The sequence below is a fragment of the Protopterus annectens genome, chromosome 10.part0 (genome assembly GCF_019279795.1).
Source record: "Protopterus annectens isolate FY-2018-M chromosome 10.part0, PAN1.0, whole genome shotgun sequence".
In the NCBI taxonomy this organism is placed as follows: Eukaryota; Metazoa; Chordata; order Ceratodontiformes; family Protopteridae; genus Protopterus; species Protopterus annectens.
In genome coordinates this window covers 1,117,792,126-1,117,817,572 of record NC_056744.1, presented here as the reverse complement: position 1 = coordinate 1,117,817,572, position 25,447 = coordinate 1,117,792,126, and the positions used below count along the sequence as shown (strand labels likewise).

The following is a 25,447-nucleotide window of genomic DNA, read 5'->3' as shown; positions in this document are numbered from 1 at the left end:
TCAGACAAATGACTGGTGCCAGAAACATGGCCTCAAGATGAATACTAAAAAATGTAATATCATCACCCCCTTTGCGGAGAGTGACATCCCTACAAATTATCACATTAATAACATCCTAAGCATGCAATCAGTCGTGAAAGATTTGGGCACTCAGGATGATAGCAACCTGACTTTTGATTACCATGTTGCTTCCATTGTACAGAAAGCCTTCTACATGGCCCACCTCATAAGTAAGGGCATCTCATCCAGGGACAAGGAGGTCATAACATCCCTGTATTCTTCCCTCATAAGGCCCAGTATTGAGTACAATGCCCCTTTTGGCATGTACCTCGCAAAGCACATGTAGCAGCTGGAGAGACCACAGAGGTTCCTCACCAGGAGAATCCAGGGCCTCAAACATCTACCATACACAGATAGGCTAAAAGCCCTATCCCTCTACTCAGTTTCATACAGACTCCTCAGAGGTGACCTTTGTGTGGCATACAAGGCGATCAAGGACCCCACCTTGATGGGACTACTGCATATCCGCAAGTCAGGCTCCACTCAAGTAACTCGCATGCGTGGCCTCTACTTGGTCTGTGACATCAACAAGACTTGTTGATGGGACAGATTTATGTCCCAGAGACTCCCCCATCTGTGGAATAGACTTCCTCTGCACATCAAGCAGAGTACCTCTTTACCCCTTTTTAAGCGCAACCTGGATAAGTGGATGGGAAACAGAAAATATACCCCTGAGATTCCACTCATGTCCCTGCTGGACAGGGGCATCGGGGTACTGATTTGTCTAAACATGGGCTAAACTCTTGACTAGGCTTATAAGGGCCTCAGGGCCAATAGCCTAGTAACCTCTTATGATCCTATATTTCAATTCTTCTGAGATGAAATTGATGTCACTGCCTACAAGCTTGCCCCAAATTCTGTACAGGTTAGAGCATTTGCACTCCCTGCACCCCATGGAAAAATGTGTCCCGCAATCAAGTTAAATAGTTTTTGCTTGCTACGACTAGCAGGCATTTAAAATCCCTGAGGTCTAGGCGAATATTACACATTCTGTAATCAATGACACAAGCAGAACCACCAGTAAAGACTGCCTACAGTTATTAGCACTCGAGCATGATCTAAGTAAGAATCCTACATTCATCCACAATGTTTTGATGAGAATTCCGCTTTCTAGCAAAATTACCTGGTAACTCTTAACAAGCGCTGTCACCCCTTATTCTCTCTGTACTAATTTAACAACTGTTACTGAGATACGATTGTCCATTAAATGTGTACATATGTTTAACATGAAACTCAATGGCTACAGACTACAGCATATACTTTGCTGATATACTGCTGTATCATTCTTACATGGTTTTCCTCCCTGATGTGTACCTGGGAATAAGATTTAGATCAGTATCGGTCTTCCAATGACCAATCTTATATAAAAGTAACTATTAAGGAGGAAAATAACTATGCACAGGATTATCAACTTTACAAATCACAAATGCAAAAGATTCAGTTTTAGTCCTTACAAGTGTACAAAACAGTTCAATATATTTGCAGCAACAACACACAAATTGAACACGGGTCTAAATACAGTTACAATTTAAAACCAAGATCAAGTACTAGTAGTTATACAATGTTTACCACAAAAATGTGTAGAAGAAATTACCTGGTTGGAACAAAATCCTGCAACAATAAATAAGATATCACAGTTGACAGTATTATAGACAACGAGGCTGCAAATCCTTTTAAGATATTGTCTGCATATTTGATAACAACTGCTACCACCAGTCCTCCTAGAGCCTAAAAAAAAGAAAAGTTTCTCAAATCATAATAAATCAACATTTTTACAATAATATATAACCTCCAACAAATTTTTAAATCATCAACAATCTGTACAAGTGAAGCATAAGCCATGATTTTTCATAAAATACACTGTGTATAAACTTTAACATCACCATTTTGCATGGAAAAAGGCCTAAGAAGCCACCACATTAAAATCTTAAAATAATTCAGCTAGTACTTTTCACTGATTAAACATTCCCCCTTGCAAAATCAGCTACTACCATCCAACGTAAAACAATGAATCCAAATTATCTTCCTCAACTGAGGACAACCATAAGGCGTTCTTTAGTTACATCCGTAACCTAAAAGGCAAGGCCCAGACTTGTGCCGAACTGTTAATGTACTACAAATACTGAGCCTGTGGACATAAGTAACCTGCTGGCCGACAGTTTCTGTGAAAAAAGTACAGTTGTGTACACTTACCATAAATGTAGATGTTAGAGTGTTATTCACCGTTGCAGTCATTACATTTGGGTAATCTGCTGGCAGGTTGCCCTCAGTCGGCCTGATTTACAAAGTCTTGGGTCCTGCGTCGGATGCTGTCCCTTCTTCCATGATGTCAGGTCGTCAGGGGTATAAAACATGCAGCCGATGTCATTACACCAGTTTTTCTTGCCCCAGATGTCAGGTGCCCCCCTAATGGGGAGCAAATAAACACAAACACAAAAGTATACCTCCAACCAAACGCAAATACACCGAAAAGGCTTTTAAGCATGGTAAAGGAAAGTAGAGGTATAGTCAGAAAATGTAGGGGGCTGGAGGGAGGGTAACCAGGACTGCAACAGTGAATACGCTCGAACATCTACATTTATGGTAAGTGTAGACAACTGTACTATGTTCTTCGTGTTTCACTGCTGCAGTCATTACATTTGGGTAGATTCTCAAAGTTATGGTTGGGAGGAGGAGTTTATGCAGCATTAGGGCCAGCTATAAGGCCCTGCAAGACAGCAGTGGCAAGGCCAGCTCTGGATTTAGAGAAAAATGGTAAATGATAATGCTTGGTGAAAGTATGCACAGAACTCCCAGTAGCAGCTTCTAGGATAGCCCTAGTAGGGACACCTCTGAGAAAGGCTGCAGAAGTAGATGCAGTCCTGGTGGAGTGAGATCTGATCCCCTGGGGATAGGTTTTTTCCATGGTGCTTATAGCAGAAATGAATGCACTTGCTTATCCATTTAGAAATTGTTTGTTTCGAAATAGCCTTCCCCTTTGCCCCTGCAGCAAATGCTACCAGCAATTGTTCAGATTTTCTTCGAGATTTAGTCTTGTCCAAGTAGAATCTTAGTTATCTGTGCACATCCAACGAATGCAGAATCTGTTCCCCTTTGTTCTGTGGATTGGGAAAGAAGGTTGGCAAATGAATGGACTGATTAAGAGCCACACTGGAAACCACCTTGGGCATGAAGGATGGATTGGTCCTGAGAGATACCCTGTCGGCATGAAAGATGATGAAAGGCTCCACTGCCATAAGGGCCTGTAATTCAGATATCCTTCTAGCTGAAGTGATTGCTAAAAGGAAGGCTGTTTTCCAAGAAAGAAATTAGTCTGCAGTAGCAGCTGGATCGAAAGTAGGTAGAGTGAGTTTCTCCAGAACAAAGCTAAGGTCCCAGGCAGGGGTTGGAGCTCTCCTGGGTGGTCTCAAGTTTTTTGCCCCTCTGAGGTACTGCTTGAGCAGAGGATGAGAGAAGAGGGGTGGTTCTGTGTTATAGTGAGCTGAAATAGCTGAGGCGTGGATTTTAATGGAGGAAAAAGACAGGCCCCTTGTGAAGCATCTCAGTTAAGTATTGCAAAATCTGAGGTAAATTGGGTGCTGCTGTGCTCATCCCTAAAGATTGGTTCCAAGCACAGAATATTTTCCATTTGTCAGCATACGATTTTCTAGTACTAGGTTTCCTTGCCTCCAAGATGACATCCATCACAGATTTGCTGAGGGATAAGGGCGAATTTAAGTGACTAGCCAGGCTGCAAGGTTTAATGTTGGAAGCTGAGGGTGCAGAATTTGGTTCTCCTGCTAAGACAGCAGGGAAGGGGTCTGAGGCAGGTGCCATGGAGATATTTGAGAGACACTGTGCAGGAAGGGATACCAGTGTTGGCACGGCCAGTCTGGAGCAATCAAAATCATCCTTGGCTTGCCCTGTTTGACTTTTAGTAGAACTTTGGAGAGCAGTGGCAGAGGGGGGAAAAGCGTAGACTGATAGATTTTTCCAGCTGAAGGACAGAGCATCCACTTTTCAGGCTTGTTTGTGGGAGTCCTTGTACAAAACATGTCCAACTGGTAGTTCTGGGCTCCCCCATTTGTTTGTCAACATGTTGAAAATCCGTGGTTCCAGTTTCCACTCGTGTGGGTCCATGAGGTTCCTGCTTAGTCCGTCTGCCAGTGTATTCAATTTTCCTGGCAGGAATTGAACTTGTAGATGCACTTGGTAGCTCAGGGCTGTGTTCTACAATGTCATGGCTAGTCTGTAGAGAGGGTAGGAATGTGTACCCCCCTGCTTATGTACCACATAACTGTGGTGTTGTCCGTCTTTACCATTAGTTGTCCTGGAAGGATGTAGTCGTTGAAGGCTGTCAGAGCATTCTGTACAGCTAACATTTCTTTTTGATTGCTATGTAGGTGCATTTGATCTGGAATGCATTTGCCCTGAATGCACTTCCCTGCCAGGTGAGCCCCTCCATGCATAGTCTGATACATCTGTAGTTAGGGTTTGGGTGGCAGGGGGCAGTGTGAATGGTAATCCCTTGTTTTGGTGGCAGGCTTCTACCCACCATAGGAACTCCAGGCGTAGGCGAAGTATGATGGGAATCATTGTTTCCAGCTTGTGACAATGTTGACTCCATAGACTTTTTAGATACCACTGTAGTTTCCTCATATGCAGTCTTGCATATGGAATTAGAAGAATGCAGACCACCATGAACCCCAAGGCTTGCAGTATTTGTCTTGCAGATAGCAGGGTTTTTGTGGCCTCTTATTTGAAGTAGGTTACCAAATGAATTTGCTTCTCTGGTGTGAGGAAAGCCATCTGGGCAGTTGTATTCAAGCTTGCACCCAGGAATGTAATCTGTTGACAGGGTACCAGTTGTGATTTCTTTTCATTTATGGTGTACCCTAGACAAGTTAGAACCTTTTTTTTTTTTTTTTTTTTAACAAACGCCAGATGATTGATAAGTATGCCCTGGTTTTCTGCCTGAATTAGACAATCGTCCAGGTATGGATATATTTGAATATTTCTTTGCCTGCAAAATGCAGTAACTGGAGCCAGGCACTTTGTGAATACTCTGGGCGCAGTAGACAAGCCAAAAGGCAGTGCAGAGAACTGATAATGTAAGTAGCCTGCTTTGAAGCATAGGTATCTTCTGCAAGATTCCCTGATTGGGATGTGCAGGTAGGCTTCTTTTAAATCTAGAGTTGCCAACCAGGAGTCTTTGCCTAGCATAGGAAGTAACTGGTGAAGAGTCGGCATCTTGAATTTTGGAATCTCCAGAAACGTGTTTAGAGTAGACAGGTCCAGGATTGGACGCCATGATTTGTCTTTTCTGGGTACCAGGAAAAGCCTTGAATAGAAACCTTGTCCCTTTTCCTCTTCTAGCACCAGTTGAATAGCCACCATGCTTAAGAGGGAAAGTACGTGTTGTTGAGCCTCTGCCCACTGATTCGGGGGCAGGTCTGGCCACCCGTTTGGTGTTGGCAATGTGTGGAAAAGAAATCTGTATCCCTGGGACACTATTTAAAACCCATTTGTCCTGGGTTATGAGTTCCCAGTTCTTTGTATGAAGAGCAATCTTTTCCCCCAAAGGGGTGGTTGAAAGATAAGTGCTTGGTAATTTTAAAAGGAAATCACGGAGACTGTTTACTGTAGGGGGGTGTCTTATTTCCAGATTTAGAAGTGGAAGCCCCCCCACTGCTTAGCTCTGAGAGTACCCCGGGACTGAAACTTGGGGTTTTTGCTGGGTCTGGGTTTGGCTTGAGAGGATCTGGAAGGGGCTGGAAAGGACCAGTTCTTATTGGGCCAATGCCTACTAAATTTTGGAGGTTGCACTTGTAAGAAATATTTAACAATTCGCATAGATTTAGCTTTATATTCCATCTTTTTTAGAACTTCTTCAGCCTTATTGCCAAACAGGCGGCCCTGATTTAAAGGAGCATCCAGCAATTTAGCTTTAACATGATCAGGCAAAGATTGCTCCTTAAGCCAAGCGTGCCTTCTAAGCACAGACCCAGTAACAGCAGCCCTGCAGGAGGCCTCTAAAGAATCAAAACCACATTGTAAAGTATGTTTTCCAACTTGTTCAGTAGAATGCATTCATCATCATCATCATCTTCTTCTTTTGGCTGTTCCCATTAGGGGTCGCCATAGCGGATCACCTGTTTCCATTTCTTCCTGTCCTCTTCATCATGCTCTTTCACACCAACCGCCTGCATGTCCTCTCTCACCACATCCATAAACCTTATCTTAGGCCTTCCTCTTACCTGGCAGCTCCATTCTTAGCATCTGTTTCCCAATACACCCAGCACCCCTCCTCAGCACATGTCCAAACCAATGCAGTCTCGCCTCTCTAGCTTTGTCTCCAAACTGTCCAACCTGAACTGACCCTCTAATATACCAATTCCTAATTCTGTCTATCCTAGTCGCACCCAGTGCAAATTGTAACATCTTTAACTCTGCCACATCCAGCTCTGACTCCTGCCTTTTTGTCTATGCCATCGTCTCCAACCCATATAACATAGCTGATCTCACCAACCTCTTGTAGACCTTTCCTTTCACATTTACTTTTACCAGTCTGTCACAAATCACTGCTGACACTTCTCCACCCATTCCACCCTGCCTGCCTGTACTCTCTTCTTCATCTCTCTTCCACACTCACCATTACTCTAAACTGTTGATCCCAAGTACTTAAACTTGTCCACCTTTACCAACTCTACTCCCTGCATCCTCACCATTCCTCTACCCTCCCTCTCATTTAAACACATATATTCTGTTTTAGCCCTGCTTACCTTCATTCCTTTTCTCTCTAAAGCACATCTCCACCTCTCCAGGGTCTCCTCAACCTGGTCCCTACTCTCACTACATATCACAATGTCATCTGCAAACAGCATAGTCCACGAGGCCTCCTGTCTGATCTCATCTATCAACCTGTCCATCACTACTGCAAATAAGAAAGGGCTCAGAGCTGATCCTTGATGTAATCTCACTTCCACCTTAAACGTATCTGCCACTCCCACCGCAGTCCTTACCAATGTCACACTACCCTCATACATATCCTGTACCACTCTTACATACTTCTCTGCCACTCCCAAATTACTCATACAATACCACAACTCCTCTCTAGGCACCCTGTCATATGCTTTCTCTAAGTCCCCAAAGACACAATGCAACTCCTTCTGACCTTCTCTGTATTTCTCCAATGCATTAAATCCTGTAAATCTTTATTTTCCACAGAGTCAGGAATCAACATCATTTTCTGTTTAAGCAGTCCAATAATATGCTGTTGATATTTTATAATATGAAATTGGCAGTTTAATGCTCTGACTGCCAAGGTCGCAGAAGTACAAACCTTTTTACCCCATCTATCCAGCGCCCTGGAATCTCTATCAGAAGGGGTAGGACTTTTAGCAGTAGAAGCCTTAATGCCCTTGGGCCCCTGAGAAATGGTTTCTGGATCTGCAACAGGATTTTTGAAAAGGGACTTGTGGGACTCAGGAACCCTGTAATACCAGTCAGGTTTACTAGGAGCTGGAGGCAGGGAATCTGGCCAAACTGGATTCCGAGAACACATCAACAATGTCTAGAACAGGAGGTATAGCCAAAGGCCTATGCTGAAGTAGAAGCAGGAAATCACAGCCTCTTTTTTGAATCAGAAAATTCCTGGCTTTCCCAGTGGAAATGCTCCCTCAAAGCATGTAAAGTTTCCCCAAAAGAAAAGTCCTCAGGACGGGAAGCAGAGGGAATTGAGTCCTCTGCATCAGAATCCTCATAAGTAGGTATGGACAAATCCATGTCATTAGAAGAGTCAGAAGGAACAGAATCCTGATCAGAAGATTCATAATCAAGTTCAGCCCAAGGCCTCAGAGAGGGGGGGGGGGGATTGGCTACCTCTGATTAGAGAAATTAGATCTTCAGCCATTTTTATAATTTGTTATTTAGGCATAGGGGCCTGAACATTTGACCTGGGCGACGGATTTTTAGACATGGATCGAGATTTAGGCCTTAGTAATGAAGGTGCTGTCGATTTAATATGCAAATCTGTAGGCCTGAATACACCCTCAGAAGCTGGTGCCTGCACAGCGGCTCGGGACCCATCCAAGGTAGAGACAACCACAGGTTCCATAGTTGAAGCATCTCACGGCATACCGGACTCCGAATGAGTCTCAGTAGAGGCCTGCGAATCAGAACTGAAGGGTATCAGGGGCTGCGAAAGCACCTCATTGAGTACCGGCAAACTGGCGACTAGTTTAGGAGAAGCACTGTTGGCAGTTTTGGACCTCAGCGGCCTGTCTCTGTCTTTATCTTTGCATTTTTTCAGAATTCCGGTAGTCAGAAGGCTAACCGACCTTTCTGGATAATTAAACAGAGAACCAAAATAATTTGAGGCAAAAATGTACCAACGACGGATAGAGCACTGATTAAATAAAGCTCAAAACCGACAGCAAGGTACGTCGAGGTCAGGGCCTAGGCAAAGAATACAGTATGAATTACAATCTTTGAGGTATTTGCTTTCCTCGAGTAATGCAATTATTAACTTTTACTGACATCGGTAAGAAGCAAGAAAAAGTTTCTCCAACGGGGTACTTCGCTTTAAGTTGAAGACTTAGGTTCTGAAACTCGAAAATGAAAAATTTCAGGAGTCAGCAGACAAGCACTAGCGAACTGCTTCTGCTTCGGGCACCGCACGGCAAGAAAGACTGATGTAATGACATCAGCTGCATGTTTTATACCCCTGATGACCTGATGCCATGGAAGAAGGGACAGCATCCAAAGCAGGACCCAAGACTTTTGTTAATCAGGCCGACTAAGGGCAACCTGCCAGCAGATTACCCAAATGTAATGACTGCAACAGTGAAACATGAAGAACATCTTCATTCCACTGTCCCTGCCACATGGACCCAGTGACATCCCTACCACCTGTCCCCTACCTTATATCTCTAAAGAGCTGGTTGTAAACGCCTTCTCTAAGGCCAACAACACAGCATCTATGGGACCTGAAAAGATCCCAGGCTGCATTATACATGGGCTCCAACAAGAATTAGCAAACACCATTTGGTACTCTTTTCAATCAGTCTAAGCACCGGTTTAGTCCCAGCTGAATGGAAAATGGCCACCATTATTCCCTTGTACAAAGTTGGTGTTTCCAGTAACCCTGGGAACTATAGACCTATTAGCCTGACTACCCTCATGTGCAAGGCCATGGAGCGAATCTTCATGGACCTTATCAACAAAGATGCAGGTATTCCCCAAACACTTGTCCATACTCAAGTTTGGATTTGTCAAAGGGAGATCATGCCCGTTAAACCTGGTGGACTTCTTCGAGACAGCCACCAAGGCCCTGAACAAGGGGAAATCTGTGCATACAGCCTACCTAGGTTTAGACAAGGCATTTGACACTATCCCCCCACTCAGGCATTATTGACAAACTCACCCAGCTAGGTATTGACCCTTATATTGTTAGACGGGTCGCTAACTGGCTCACTGATTGAACCCATATAGTCAAAATAGAGGAATCTACCTCCAACAGCAGACCTGTAACCAGGGGTGCTCCACACCGATCAGTCTTGGGACCTCTACTGCTTGGAATCTTTCTCTGAAGTACAAGCAAAAAAGTACAGTTGTGTACACTTACACTTACCATAAATGCAGATGTTCAAGTGTATTCACTGTTGCAGTCATTACATTTGGGTAATCTGCTGGCAGGTTGCCCTCAGTCGGCCTGAAAAACAAAGTCTTGGGTCCTGCGTCGGTTGCTGTCTCCTCTTCCAGGACGTCATATAGTCAGGGGTATAAAACATGCAGCCGACTCCATTTTATTCAGTTTTTCTTGCCCCAGATGTCAGGTGCCCCCCAAATGGGGAGCAAAAAAAAAAATATATATATATATATATATATATATATATATATATATTGAGAGAGAGAGAGAGAGAGACAAAGTGTAGTTAGGCAGCATAGGATGGTAGGCTGTATGCACATATTTCCCCTTGTTCAGGGCCTTGGTGGCTGTCTCGAAGAAGTCCACCAGGTTTAACGGGCATGATCTCCCTTTGACAAATCCAAACTTGAGTATGGACAAGGGTTTGTAGGTGGACGTTGGTGATTAAGGGGAGGAGGAGGAGTGTGAGGGCAGCACCAAGGATCAAATGGTGGAAATTGAAAAAGGGTAATTGTGAGGTGGAGTTCAGGGAGGAGTTAAGACAGGCACTGGGTGACAGTGAAGAGTTACCAAATAGCTGGGTAACTACAGTAGAGCTAGTAAGGGAGACGGCTAGACAGGTGCTTGGTATCACATCTGGACAGAGGAAGGACGACAAGGAGACATGGTGGTGGAATGAGGAAGTACAGGAGAGTATACAGAGAAAGAGGTTAGTGGGATTGTCAGAGAGATGAAGAAAGTAGACAGGAGTATAAGGAGATGAGGTGCATGGCAAACAGAGAGGTGGCAAAGGCTAAGGATAAGGCATATGAAGAGTTGTATGAAAGGATGGACACTAAGGAGGGAGAAAAGGACCTGTACCAATTGGCTAGACAGAGGGACCGAGCTAGGAAAGATGTGCAACAGGTAAAGGTGATACGGATAATGAGGGAAACACTCACAAGCGAGGAGAGTGTGTTGAGGAGATGGAAAGAGTACTTTGAGGGGTTGATGAATGAAGAGAATGAGAGGGAGAGAAGGTTGGATGATGTAGGGATAGTGAATCATGAAGTACAAAGGATTAGCAAGGAGGAAGTAAGGATAGCTATGAAGAGGATGAAGAATGGAAAGGCTGTTGGCTCAGATGACATACCTGTGGAAGCATGGAGGTGTTTAGGTGAAATGGCAGTGGAGTTTTTAACCAGATTGTTTAATGAAATCTTGGAAAGTGAGAGGATGCCTGAGGAATGGAGAAAAAGTGTTTTGGTACCGATTTTTAAGAATAAGGGTGATGTGCAGAGCTGTAGTAACTACAGAGGGATTAAACTGATCAGTCACAGCTTGAAGTTGTGGGAAAGAGTAGTAGAAGCAAGGTTAAGAAGGGACGTGATGATTAGTGATCAGCAGTATGGTATCATGCCGGGAAAGAGCACTACAGATGCGATGTTTGCTCTGAGAGTGTTGATGGAAAAGTACAGAGAATGTCAGAAGGAGTTGCATTGCGTTTTTGTAGACTTAAAGAAAGCAAATGACAGGGTGCCTAGAGAGGGGTTGTGGTACTGTATGAGGAAGTCAGGAGTGTCAGAGAAGTATGTAAGAGTGGTACAGGATATGTACGAGGGTAGTGAGAGCGCAGTGAGGTCTGCGGTGGGAGTGACGTATGCATTTAAGGTGGAGGTGGGGTTACATCAAGATCAGCTCTGAGCCCTTTCTTATTTGCAATGGTGATGGACAGTTTAACAAACGAGATCAGACAGGAGTCCCCATGGACTATGATGTTTGCAGATGACATTGTGATCTGTAGTGAGAGTAGGGAACAGGTGGAGGCGACCATGGAGAGATGGAGATATGCTCTAGACAGAAGAGGAACGAAGGTCAGCAGGAATAAGATAGAATACATGTGTGTGAATGAGAGGGAGGATAAAGGAATGGTGAGGATGCAAGGAGTAGAGGTGGCGAAGGTGGAGGAGTTTAAATACTTTGGGTGAATAGTTCAGAGTAACGATGAGTGTGGAAGAGAGGTGAAGAAGAGAGTACAGGCGGGATGGAGTGGGTGGAGAAGAGTGTCAGGAGTGACTTGTGACAGACTAGTACCTGTAAGAGTGAAAGGGAAGGTCTACAAGAGGGTAGTGAGACCAGCTATGTACATGGGTTGGAGACAGTGGCAATGACAAAAAGGCAGGAGTTTGAGCTGGATGTGGCAGAATTAAAGATGTTAAGATTTGCACTGGGTGTGACGAGGGTGGACAGGATTAGGAATAAGTATATTAGAGGGTCATCCCAGGTTGGAAGGTTTGGAGACAAAGCCAGAGAGGCACGATTAAGTTGATTTGGACATGTGCTGAGGAGGGATGCTGAGTATATTGGGAAAAAGATGCTAAGGATGAAGCTACCAGGTAACAGGAAAAGAGGAAGGCCTAAGATGAGGTTTATGGATGTGGTGAGAGAGGACATGCAGGTGGTTGGTGTGACAGAGCAAGATGCAGAGGACAGGAAGAAATGGAAACAGGTGATCTGCTGTGGTGACCCCTAACGGGAACAGCCGAAAGAAAAAGATGGATGATTATATATATATATATATACATATATATAACAGAAATGTGTCTAAATGCACTTTTAGCAACATAAACTTTACCTTCATCTAAAAGCAAATATATCACAAAGACTTTAGAATATAGTGAAGGAAAGAGAAGTTAAAGAAAAAGGGGGATGGCGGGTGGGTAACCCGGACTGTAACAGTGAATACATTTGAACATCTACATTTATGGTAAGTGTACACAACTGTACTATGTTCTTCATGTTTCACTGTTGCAGTCATTACATTTGGGTAGAATCCCAAAGCTATGGATGGCAGGATGGAACTAAATAGCATTAGGAGCAGCTATAAGGCTCTGCAGAACTGCAGTGGCAAAGCCTGCCCTGGATTTGGAGAAGAGAGGCAAATGATAATGCTTTGTGAAGGTATGAACAGAGCTCCAAGTAGCAGCTTCTAAAATGTCTTTGGTTGGAACTCCTCTGAGAAAATCTGCTGAGGTAGAGACAGCCCTGGTGGAATGTGACCGGATTCCCTTGGGCACAGGTTTACCATGCTGCAAGTAGCAGAAACGAAAGCAGTGGCTTATCCACTTAGAAATAGTCTGCTTTGATATAGCCTTCCCCTCTGATCCTGTAGCAAATGCCACCAGTAGTTGCTCAGACTTTCTTAGAGATTTGTTCCTGTTTAAGTAGAATCTTAGTTGTCTGTGTACGTCCAATGAAAGCAGAATCCGCTCCCCCTTGTTCTGTGGATTTAGGTAAAATGTTGGCAGGTGAATTGTTTGGTTAACAGCCACAGTGGATACCACCTTAGACATAAAAGGATTGGTCCCAAGGGACACCCTGTCTGGGGTAAAATGTAATAAAAGGCTCCATAGCTATGAGAGCCTGTAGATCTGAAACCCTTCTTGCTGAAGTGATTGCCAAGAGGAAAGCTGTTTTCCAAGATAAAAATGTTATATCCACAGTAGCTGCCATTTAAAAGGAGGCAGGGTAAGTTTTTCCAGCACAAAATTGAGGTCCCATGCAGGAGTTGGTGATCTTCTGGGAGGCCTTAAATTTTTGGCCCCTCTAAGATACTGTTTAAGCAGAGGATGGGAACAGAGGGGAGGCTCCGTGTTGTAATGACACGAGATGGCAAAGACATGGATTTTTATTGAAGAAAAAGATAGGCCCTTGTCAAGCATCTCAGTCAAATATTGTAACATCTGAGGGATATTGGGCTTTGCTGTGTCCGTTTTCCTTGTGCTTGATTCTAAGCACAGAATCTCTTCCATTTATCAGCATAAGATTTCCTAGTACTAGGCCTTCTGACTTCCAAAATGACATCCATCACAGATTTACTGAGAGGTGTTGTTTGAATTAAAATGATCAGCCATGCTGCAAGGTTCAGAGTTTGGAGCAGAGTGTGCAGAATTTGATTGTTCTGCTGAGACAGTAGATGAGGTATTTGAGGCAAGTACCAAGGAGGGAGTTGAGACATACTCCTTAGAATTGGGTAACTAGGATCATTTTTGGTTTTTCCTGTCTGACCTTTAGTAAGACCTTGGAGAGAAGAGGCAGAGGGGGAAAGGCATAGACTGATAGGTTTTCCAACTGAAGGATAGGGCATCCACTTTCCATGCTCGTCTGTGATGTCCTTGTGCAGAATTTGTCCAGTTGATAATTTTGGGGAGAGGCAAATAGATCTATGTCTGGGCTCCCCCCATTTCTGTTAACATGCTGAAGATTTCCACTCGTGTGGGTCCATAAGATTTCGGCTTAGGTCGTCTGCCAGAGTACTTTGTTTTCCTGGCAGGAATCGAGCTTGAAGATGTATTAAGTCAAAGCTGTGTTCCACAATGCCATGGCAAGTCTGCAAAGGGGGTAGGTATGTGTACCCCCCTGCTTATGTACCACATAACCATGGTGTTGTCACAGTCTTTATCAGTAGTTGTCCTGGATGAAATAAGTCCTTGAAGGCTGTCAGCATTCTGAACAGCTAGCATCTCTTTTCTGGTTGATATGCAGATACATTTGTTTTGGGCTCCATTTGCCCTGAATGCATCTCCCTGAAAGGTGGGCCCCCCAAGCATAGTCTGATGGGTCTGTAGTTAGGGTTTGAGTTGCAGGGGGTAGAGTGAATGACAGTCCCTTGTTTTGGTGACATGTCTCTGCCCACCAAAGAAACTTCTGTTGTAGGCAGGGAATTAAAGGAATCATTGTTTCCAGACTGTGACAATGTTGACTCCATAAACTTTTTAGGTACCATTGAAGTTTCCTCATATGCAGTCTCGCATATGTAATTAGTAGAATGCAGGATGCCATGAACCCCAAAGTCTGCAGAATTTGTCTTGCAGATAACTGGGGTTTTGTTGCCATTTGTTTGAAGTATGTTGTCAGTTGTCTTTGTTTGTCTGGCGTAAGATAAGCCATCTGGGCAGTTGTATTCAAGCTTGCACCCAGGAATATAATCCCAGTTGGGATTTCTTTTCATTTATTGTGTACCCTAGGCATGTTAGAAGCCTTTTTACAATTTCCAGATGTTGAAAAAGTGTCCTTGTCCTCTGCTTGAATGACACATTCGTCCAGATAAAGATAAATTTGTATGCTTCTTTGTCTGCAGAATGCAATTACTGGTGCCAGGCACTTTGTAAAGACCCTGGGCGCAGTAGATAAGCCAAAGGGCAGTGCTAAGAATTGGTAATGCAAAAAAACTGCCTTGAAGCGAAGGTATCTTCTGCACGATTCCCTTATTGGGATATGCAGGTATGCCTCTTGAGTCGGTCACTAACCAAGCGTTCCTGCCCAGCATAGGCAGTAGCTGTTGTAAAGTCAGCATTTTGAATTTTGGAATGTCCAGGAACGTGTTCAAAATCGATAAGTCAGTATTGGACGCCAAGCATGGTCTTTTCTGGGTACCAGGAAAAGTCTTGAATAAAAACCTTGTCCTTTTTCCTTTTCTGGTACTGGTTGAATAGCCCCCATATCCATGAGGGACATACCTTGTTTTTGAGCCTCTGCCCACTGATTTTGTGGCAGATCTGGCCAACCATTTGGAATTAGCAAAGTATGGAAATGAAATCTGTACTCTGGGATACTATGTTTAATACCCAATTGTCCTGGGTAATTAACTGCCAATTTTGGGCAAGAAGTGCTAATTTTCCCCCCAAGGGGGCTGCCAAAAGATAAGTGCTTGGTGAGGGTAGAGGGAGGTCATTGAGACTGTTTACTGTAGGGTTGTGCTTTGTTTCCTCCAGATTTGGAGGTGGAGGCACCCCATTGCTTTGACCTGTAAGAACCCTGTGATTGGTATCTTGAGCCTTTTGAGTGCCTGGATTTGCCTTGAGTGGCTCTGTTGGACACAGGAAAGGACCATTTTTTAGTAGGCCAGTGCCTACTGAACCTGGGTGGCTGCACTTGTAAGAAATCTTTTACAGTTTGCATAGATTTAGCAATGTCTTCCATTATCTTTAAAACCTCTTTTGCCTTACTACCAGAGTATCATGCTGCAAGGGGCATCCAACAATTTAGCTTTAACATGATCAGGCAGATTTTGCTCCTTGAGCCAGGCATGCCTTCTAATCACAGATCCAGCAACTGCGGCCCTGCAAGAGGCCTCCAAGGAATCAAAACCACATTGCAAAGTATGCTTTCCAACCTGTTCTGCTGAATGCAATAATTCCTGTAATTCTTTATTTTCCACACAATCAGAAATCAACATAATTTTCTGTTTCAATAAGCCCATAACATCATGCTGTTGATATTTAAGCATATGAAACTGGCAAGTTTAAGGCCCTAATTGCCAAGGTTGCAGACGTATAAACCTTCTTTCCCCATCTATCCAGCGCCCTGGAATCTCTATCAGAGGGGGTAGGATTTTTGGCTGTAGAGGCCTTTACACCTTTGGGACCCTGTGAGATAGTCTCTGGATCAGCAGTAGGATTAGCAGCAGGATTTTTGAATAGAAATTTGTGGGAGTCAGGAACCCTGTAATATCTATCTGGCTTTCTAGGAGCCGGAGGTAGAGAATCAGGAGCCATGCTTGATTCCAAAAACACATCAACAATGTCTAATACATAAGGTATTGCCAAAGACCTATGCTGAGGAAGAAGGAAATCCCCAAGCCTCTTTTTTGATTCAGAGAAATCTTGACTCTCTCAGTGAAAAGGTTCATAGGTTAGTACTATGCTAACTGCCCTTGCGAGCCATTGTAAGCCTAGCCAATTATCCCTTGTGAGACTCAAACCCTGCACCTTGTGTTTGTAAGGCAAACACCTTAACTATTAGGCCACCCTCCCATCATCAAGTATGCAAGGTTTCTCCAAAAGAGTAATCCTCAGGAGGAGAAGCAGATGGGATGGATTCTTCTGCATCAGAATCCTCATAGGGGGGGGGAATAGAAAATTCCTGATCAGAAGAGGAATCGGAAGAAATGTAAACCTGATCTGAAGAGTCATAATCAGTGCCTTGCCTAGGTCTCTTAGTGGGGAAGTCCTCAGCCATTTTGATCATCTGTTTTTTAGGCATAGGGCCCTGAGCACGTGGCTCATGCGTCATTTTTTTTTTAGACATAGATGTTTTAGATCTTGTTTTTGAGGCTGGCGTCAGTTTTACATAAAAATATTGAGGCCTGAAAACACCCTCAGAAGCTGGTGCCTGCTCAGCGGCCCCGGACCTATCCAAGGGAGAGACATCCACGGGTTCAATACTCTGAGAATCTCACGGTAGAGGCCTGCGACTCAAAAGTAGCAGGTATCAGGGGCTGCGAAAGCCCTTCACTGAGTACCGGCGAACAGGCAACTGACTTAGAAGTTTTGTCTGTTTTGGACCTCAACGGTCTGTCTCTGTCTTTTTCTTTGCATTTTTTGTGAACTCTGTCTTGATTGCTAACCGACAACATTTCAGGGTAATTAAATCTTGATCCAAAATATTTAGAAGCAAAAATATACTGACGCTTAATAGTGCGTTGGTTAAATCTAGCACAAAACCGACAAGGCAAGTTATGATCTGCGCCTAGGCAAGGAATACAGTACAAATGAAAATCCTTATGAGGTATTTGCTTCCCACAATAATGCAACTATTAACTTTTACTGACATCGGTAAGGAGCAAGAAAACGTTTCCCCAACGGGGTACTTAGCTTTAGTTGAAGACTTCAGTTCTGAAACTCTAATGCGAAAATTTCAGGAGTCTGCCAACCGGCACTTGCGAACTGCTTCTGCTTCGGGCACCGCGCGGTAAGAAATACTGAATAAAATGGCGTCAGCTGCATGTTTTATACCCCTGATGACCTGACATCATGGAAGAGACAGCAACCGATGCAGGACCCAAGACTTTGTTATTCAGGCCGACTGAGGGCAACCTGCCAGCAGATTACCCAAATATAATGACTGCAGCAGTGAAACACGAAGAACATCTAAAGGTCTGTGGCTGACTATGTTTGCTGAAGACTGCAAAACTGGCAGAGGTCATAGAATCTCCAAATTATATCAACATCCAACAAGACGTTCTTAAACAAATGACTGGTGCCAAAGTCATGGCCTTAAACTTAATACAAAAAGTGTATTATCATTCCTTTTGGTAAGAGTGATGTTCCTGCCAACTACCACATCAATAGCAGCACCTTAAATATGGAATCAGTGGTGAGAGATCTGGGCAAACAGGTTGACAGCAACCATACCTTTGACCACCATGTCTCCACAGTGGTAAGAAGGGCAATTCTATATTGCTCATCTCATAAGTAAGGGCATTGTCTCCAGAAGAAAAAAACAGAAAAAAAAAAAGTTATAACCTCCCTGTACTCTTCCCTCATCAGGCCAATAATGGAGTACAACACTCCTTTTGGTATGTACCTTTCCAAGCACATGCACCACAAAAGTCACCCTTAAGGAAAATTCAAGATCTTCAACATCTGTCTTATGTGGATTGTCTAAAATCACAGTCACTTTATTCTGTTGCATACAGACTACTCAGAGGCTATCTCTGCCTTGCATACAAAGCGATCTCTGACCCTGTTTTATTGGAAATGCTGCATATCCATAAGTCAAATGGTACATGGTTCCTCGCACTAAAGACCTTAACCTGACACGTGACATTAACAGAACCTGCTGGAGGGACAGATCTGTCTCCCAGAGGTTACCACACCTTTGGAACGGACTCCCACTTCATGTCAAACAGAGAACCTCATTGGCCCTCTTCAAACGCAATCTGGATAATTGGATGGGTAACCATAAATTCACCCAGGACAAAGTCAACAGGTGCTGATCATAGAAATAAGGGTAGAACTTGGCTGGGCTTTTAAGGGCCTTAGGGCCATTAGCCTAGTAACTTCCTAGTATCCTGGACTTTGAGGAAGTTACTGGTTTCTGTTGCATATATCTAACGTTTTAACATAAGGCCAACTAGGAACAACGGCATAACCTTCATTCTACATAAAGAATATCCATGTTGAGTTATAAGTTATGTACTCACCATAATGTTCGATGTATGTAGTCCATCTCACCTCACATTCTTACACGTGGGTTCGGACCTGAATATCGGCTCCGACTTGGCCGATTTTACTAGCTCGAAGTCTCTCATTGGCTGGGCTAAGCAGGCATCCCATGGTACACTGCTCCATATCTCCAGATCTAGTTTGCTGCGAAACTCATTTGTACTCCATGCACACATCACATCTACATAAAGAATAAGCTAAGTAAGGGACTCTGTAGATGACAACCTAACCTCCAAATCCTCCAGGAAGGGGGAAGGTGGGAGGGTACGTAAGAATGTGAGATGAGATGGACTACATACATCGAATGTTATGGTGAGTACATAACCTCTTGATGTTATGTAGTCCTATCTCGCCTACATTCTTACCCTTGGGACAGCGTCCCTAGCACCTACATCCTGGGTGGCTCATAGGAAAATACTCCTGAGAACTGTGGAGCCAAAATAAGACCTGCCCCTGGAGACCACGTCCAATTTGTAATGAGAAACAAATGTGTGAGGCGAAGCCCAAGTAGCTGCAGCACATATATCATCCATTGACAATCTGGCTTGGCAGGCTGTGGATGTGGAAACAGCCCGAGTAGAATGAGCCTTGACTGGAAAAGGCAGATCTTTACCTCCTGCTTGATAGATGAAAGAGATGCAACTAGCTATCCATCTAGACAGTGTGACTTTGGATACCGGGGAACCGATTCGGTTTTCCGAAAAGGAGACAAAAAGTTGGTCAGACTTCCGGATATCTTTTGTTCGGTGTAGATAGAAGCGCAATTGTCTATGTACATCCAATTGGTGAAATCTAAATTCTGCCTTGTTAGAAAAATGGGGAGAGAGAACAGGCAGCTCAATGGACTGATGTTAGACACGGAAGCCACTTTAGGAAGGAACAAAGGGTTTGGTCTAAGAGAGACCCTATATTTATGGAAGATTAAATATGGAGGTTTGATAGAGGGGGCTTGAATTTCTGAAACTTGACTTGCTGAAGTGACTGCTGTTAAGAAGACGGTTTTCCACATCAAGAATTTCAATTTGCAGGTAGCTGCAGGCTCAAAGGGTGGTAAAGTAAGGGCTTGTAGAACAAAATTGAGATTCCAAGGCATGATAGTTTCGGACAGCGGGGAACGGAGCAACAGAGTGCCTTTAAGTAATGCATTGCATAGTCTATGTGCCATGAGACTAGGTTCATTCCCTACATGGAAATTAGATATCACCACCAGTTGAACTTTGATGGTGGCTGATGCAGACCCCGGATGGAAAAGCGTAGACAAGAACTCCAGAACTGAATCTACTGGAGCGGTGTAAGGATCAATGCCTCTGGTATATGGCCAGATAAAGAACCTTTTCCATTTACAGAATAAATCTTTCTAGTGGATGGTTTATGAGAGGATGATAATATATGGACCACTTCTGGTGAAAAATTATGAAGTCTGACTAACGATGGAAGCGGAGTAGCCAGGCTGTCAACCGGAGGGACATCAGGGAAGTGTGGAACTGTCCCGACATGCTTGTCAGTAAATCTGGTTGAGGGTCCAGAGTCCAAGGAGTGTCCACAGTGATTTGCTGAAGAAAGGGGAACCAAACTTGACGAGGCCAGTGTGGAGCAATCAGAATGATTCTGCTTCCCAAGGATTGTGCTTTCTGAATCACCTCTGACAGCAGGGGAAACGGAGGGAAAGCATAAAGCAGACTGTAGGGCCAATCGTGAGCCAAAGCATCCCTGAGTGACTCCCCCGGGTGGGGGGGATCAGCGTGAAGTAGTTGCTGCATTTCGTATTGAGGGGCTGGCAAAAAGGTCGCAGCATGGCTGAGCACATCTGCTGAAGATTCGCTCTGCAACCAGGTGATTCAAGGACCACTCGTACTGCATCAGGATAGCTCTGCTTAGCCTATCCGCAATAACGTTGGACTTCCCCAGAATGTGTGTTGCCACCAGAAACTGTTGAGAGGTTACTGCCCAATACCACACTCACATGGCCTCTCTACACAGAGGGTAAGACCTGGTTCCCCCTTGCTTGTTTAGATACCACACCACTGACATGTTGTCTGAGTGAATAGCAATCGTAAAACCACCAACGACCAGCAAGAACGATAGTGAACACAAAATGATAAAGATTTAATTTATTATTGCTCCAAAACCATAATCCAGACCAGTTTCGGCTATTCAGCCTTTGTCAATGGATACAAAAAGATTTTTGATGTGAAATGAAACAGCCTACATTTATACTGATCTCTAATTACCTTGAAGCAGTGGTGTAGCACCACCTAGTGGATGGAGCATCAAAATACATACATCATCTTAGTTGCAAAGCATTCGTCCAGTGACATTTAGTGCCAAAAATATAAATATTATATCATATTTTCAAAGAAAAAAAACTTAGTTTTGAAAAAATCATCTGTGCATACAATTCCATGGGGATAAGCCAGGGACATACTCTTTTTTTTTTTCAAAATTCTTTATTTCAGTTTATAAAACACTACATATAATAATGTCAAAAAAAAAAAAAAAAAAACTATATACACAGGTGCCAGTATCTAGAATATTATACAATACATTATGCGCTCAATTTCTTGAAGATTCTCATAACAAAACAAAAAGATACACCAAGCATCTTGGAATTAATATGATTCCAGAACACATCATCACAAAAAATATAGGCATACAACCACTAGTGAAAAGGGATATCATAAGCCATATATTAGACCTCTACTAATAATTGAAAAATAAATTCCCAAAATTTCTGATTTTCTATCTTTTTGCGTGAATTAACAATTAACATTTTCTGGGAGGTTATATATTTAATTGCCAAAGCAGTGAAATCCCCCCACGTTAGTTTAGTACGATCCAACCAATGTTTGGTAATATAAAACTTAACCAGAAGACAAATGGTGATAAGCGCTTTCAGTCTAAGAGGAGTCATCTTAATGTTAGTAATATGGAGCAAAGCCAATTCCCAAGATAATGTAGACTTATGATATCCCATTTTACTCAGTCTTATTTTAAGAGAACACCATAGGTTGTGAGCATACTTACAAAACCATAATATGTGGATGATGTCAGCATGAGGGTGTGAGCAACATGGACATAAGACAGATATAGAAGGGTTAAATTTATTAAGATGGGTAGGAGTTATATATAAATTGTTTGTAATCATAAATTGAGTAGAAATAAATTTCTTGAAAGGGGAATATTTACGTGTAAGTTCAATCGACCCCATTTTCTGCTGTGGCGATATAATAACACCTTGTTTATTCCAGTAGTCAGCAAAAATAATCTCCCCTTTGTAGAGGTAGGAGGAGAAAGATTTGTATGCTATAGAAAGCATATGTTTATTGGAATTGAGACTTTGTAGAAGGTGTGCGACTGTATCAATCTCATTATCTGAACTTTGAAATTTTAGAAGAAAAGATGCAGTGAGGTCCCTAAGCTGTCTCAAAATAATCGTATAGGCTTTGGACAAAGACAAAACTTCTCTAAGTTCCGTTAATGAAAGATGTTTATGTTTATAAAAATCCCAAAAAGTATAGTCTCTAATCAGTGGGAAATTAGTAAGATTAATCATTTGACTGTTCAATTTAACATTCGGGTTAAGGTGGAAGGGCTGAAACAGGAAAAGAGCCTTAGTTAAACCAAGGGAGTGAAATAATTCCTGAAAGGTCCTAATTAAACCCTTTAGAGAATTATGTAACTTGAGCTTTTTAATAGTGGTTCTATTCAGGAAGGGTAGAGCTTTAGGGTTAATCTTATTACTAATTGTGTGATTATACCATAGTCTAATCCATAAAGGAGTCCATACTGAAGGGTCTTGGGTATGGTTAGCAATAGCCAAAATTCGGTTTGCATGAATAATTCTATAATATAAGATAAGATTGGGCAACGCCATACCTCCCAATGATTTAGGAAAGGTAAGCTTATAGTATGCCATTCTAACCGATTTCGGGTGCCAGATAAACTTTGCAATCTCTTTCTGTATCTTATTAATAAAAGTAATTGTCACAGGAGATAGAGAAGAATTGCATTGGTAAAGAATTTTAGGGAGTATATTCATCTTCACAACAGAGATTTTTGACAACATAGAGAACTTTAATTGCTGCCATCTCATAATATCCTGCTGGATAGAAGTCCAAATCCTGGTTAGATTAGCCTGTAAGATAGAGGAATACGAATGCTCATATACGACCCCTAGATATTTTAAAGAGTAACCAATATGCATGGGTAAGACTGGGAACAAGTGTTGCCTATGCGCCTCAGGATTGATTGGGAAAACAAGAGATTTACTATCATTAATCCTGTAATCAGAGATATTAGCAAAGGTATTTAGTGAGTGTATTATTTTCAAAGCATCATTAGTAGGTTGCGTAAAATAAATGATTAGATCATCTGCAAAAGCTGTAAATCTAATGTTAGTATTACAAATTCTAGGAATGACATGATAGGTTTTTTGTGCAACAAAAAGTAGGGCTTCTAGGTATAAATTGAATAGCAGAGGAGACAAAGGGCATCCCTGCCTAGTGCCATTTGCAATCTTAATAGGATTGGAGTAAGTCTTGTTTATATATAAGCGAGTATATGAACTGTTGTATAGAGTTTTAATTAAATTAATAAATTCAGGTGGAAAGTCAAATTTCAGAAGAGCCATAAACAAAAAGTCCCAATTCACCCGATCAAATGCCTTAGAAGCATCCAAAACCAGAGCATATTTAGGATTTCTTTCTTTTTTAATCTTTTTTATCATAGATTCCAAGGTTAGGGTGTTGTCCCAAGTATGTCTATTCACCATAAAACCAGCTTGCTCTGGGGAAATCAACTCATTCATTACAGTCTTAAGTCTCTTGGCCAATATAGAGGAAAGAATTTTAATATCAACATTTATAAGTGATATCGGCCTATAATTGTTAGGATTAGTAGAATCTGACGTGTTCTTAGGAATCAAAATAGTTTTAGAATAATTAGTATACAAGTCCACAATACCATTACTAGCAAAGGATTTAAATAGATCTAGTAAAATAGGGGCCAGGGAGATTTTAAACGTTTTATAAAATTCCGATGGAAATCCATCTGGACCTGGGGCTTTTCCTAATTTCAAGTTATCGATAGCATCTAGAATTTCTTTTTTAGTAATCTGAGCTGAGAGTAAGGTTTTTTGCGACTTAGTAACTTTTGGGAAAGTAATCTCATTAAGAAACTCTTCCATCTCTTCCTTTCTAGCCGTCGGGTTACAATTAGCATAGATTCCCGAGTATAATTGGTAGAACAACTGAGTGATTTCCCCATCAGATCTATAAATCTGATTATTGTGCTGAAGACAGGAAATTCTAGAAGATCTAGGTGAATTGAGAATTATTCTAGCCAATGCTCTGGAAGGAGTTTGCATAAACTCTGAAAATTTGGCTATAAATCTAAACTCCTGAATAGACAAAGTAGACTGGTGATGTTCAAATAATTCTTTCTGTTTGCTAATTAACTCCTTTTCAAGGTTTATAGAGTAGTTATTAATCAATTTTTCCTCTAAGAGTTTAATATCCAGTAGTAATGTAGTTAACCTAGAGGAACGCTCTCTTTTAAGAAAACTCGCTTTCTTAATAAAGATACCCCTAATCACTGCCTTAGCTGCTGCCCATCTGATGTCAAAATGGATATTCTCATCATGTTGTGTCCCAAACAAATCATTAAGTGCCATATTAATATCAGTAATCAAGGGTTGATCCTTCAGAAGATTGCAATTCAATGACCAACTGATAATTTTGGATAGTTCAGCTGAGTTACAAATTGAGCCAATTTCCATGTCTATTCTTGAGTGGTCAGATAGGAATCGAGGATCTGTTGCAAACTTAATTTGTCTATTATTGAAAGATCTTGAAATTAGAAAGTAATCAATACGGGACCAGGTCTGGTGACATTTAGAAAAATAAGTAAAATAATTGGATTTGCAATCCATGAGATTGGCAGCAAAGGCAATCGGGTCAATTAAGTCAAAATCTTCAATCAAGTCTAGTAGGGCTTTACACGTCATTGTATTCCCAGTCTTACTCTTAGATGAACGATCTACCTGAGGATTAACCACAATATTCCAATCCCCACCAATAACCAATTTATGATTGGGAAATTTAAGTAATAAATTATAAATGCTCATAATGAAGTCAGAGTGCCCCGAACATGGACCATAAATATTCAGAAATAATATTGGATTGTCTATATCCTGTAAAGAACAAGTAAAGTAACACCATCTGCCTTCCTGATCACTATCTTTCGAAATAATCAGTGGTCGAAAGGATTTTTTAATAATAATAGCCACCCCCTTGGAATTGTTGCAGGTCCCAGCGGAGATAATGTCACAAATCCAAGCCTTCCTGGTATCGTTGGACCAATCACTACTTAGCAAGTGAGTCTCCTGCAGGAAACATATTTCTGCTTTAGATTTAAGAATCAAATGCAATACTAATTTTTTCTTATTTATATCATTGAGTCCCCTAACATTCCACGAAGAAACCTTTAAAATACTATTCATTTAGTTAAGTATAGTGAGAGAAAAAAAAAAAAACAAAACTGAGAAAACAGTTATAAAGGTCAAATGTACAAAATCTGTAAAATAACCATCAATAAGACTTAAAAAACAGGAAAGATGAGCTGCATATTGCAGATACATGGCACCAAAATCCCTCAATCCTAACCCCGTGCATACCCACACTGCTGTAGCAATTGAGAGAATGCAAAAATAAAACATACTAAATGAGCCTATACTTAAGTAACAGAAAATAATTTTCATCCATAAAAGTAAACT

The 25,447-nt window shown here is 42.1% G+C and overlaps 1 protein-coding gene across 1 annotated transcript in view; it reads right to left on the bottom strand.

Annotated features, from left to right (window-relative positions):
• LOC122813503 (UDP-N-acetylglucosamine transporter-like) overlaps positions 1 to 25,447 on the bottom strand; it is a 755,441-nt gene that overhangs the window by 44,945 nt on the left and 685,049 nt on the right. The window contains 1 exon segment of the mRNA XM_044085850.1: positions 1,655 to 1,788. Coding sequence (XP_043941785.1) covers positions 1,655 to 1,788 — 134 coding nt within the window.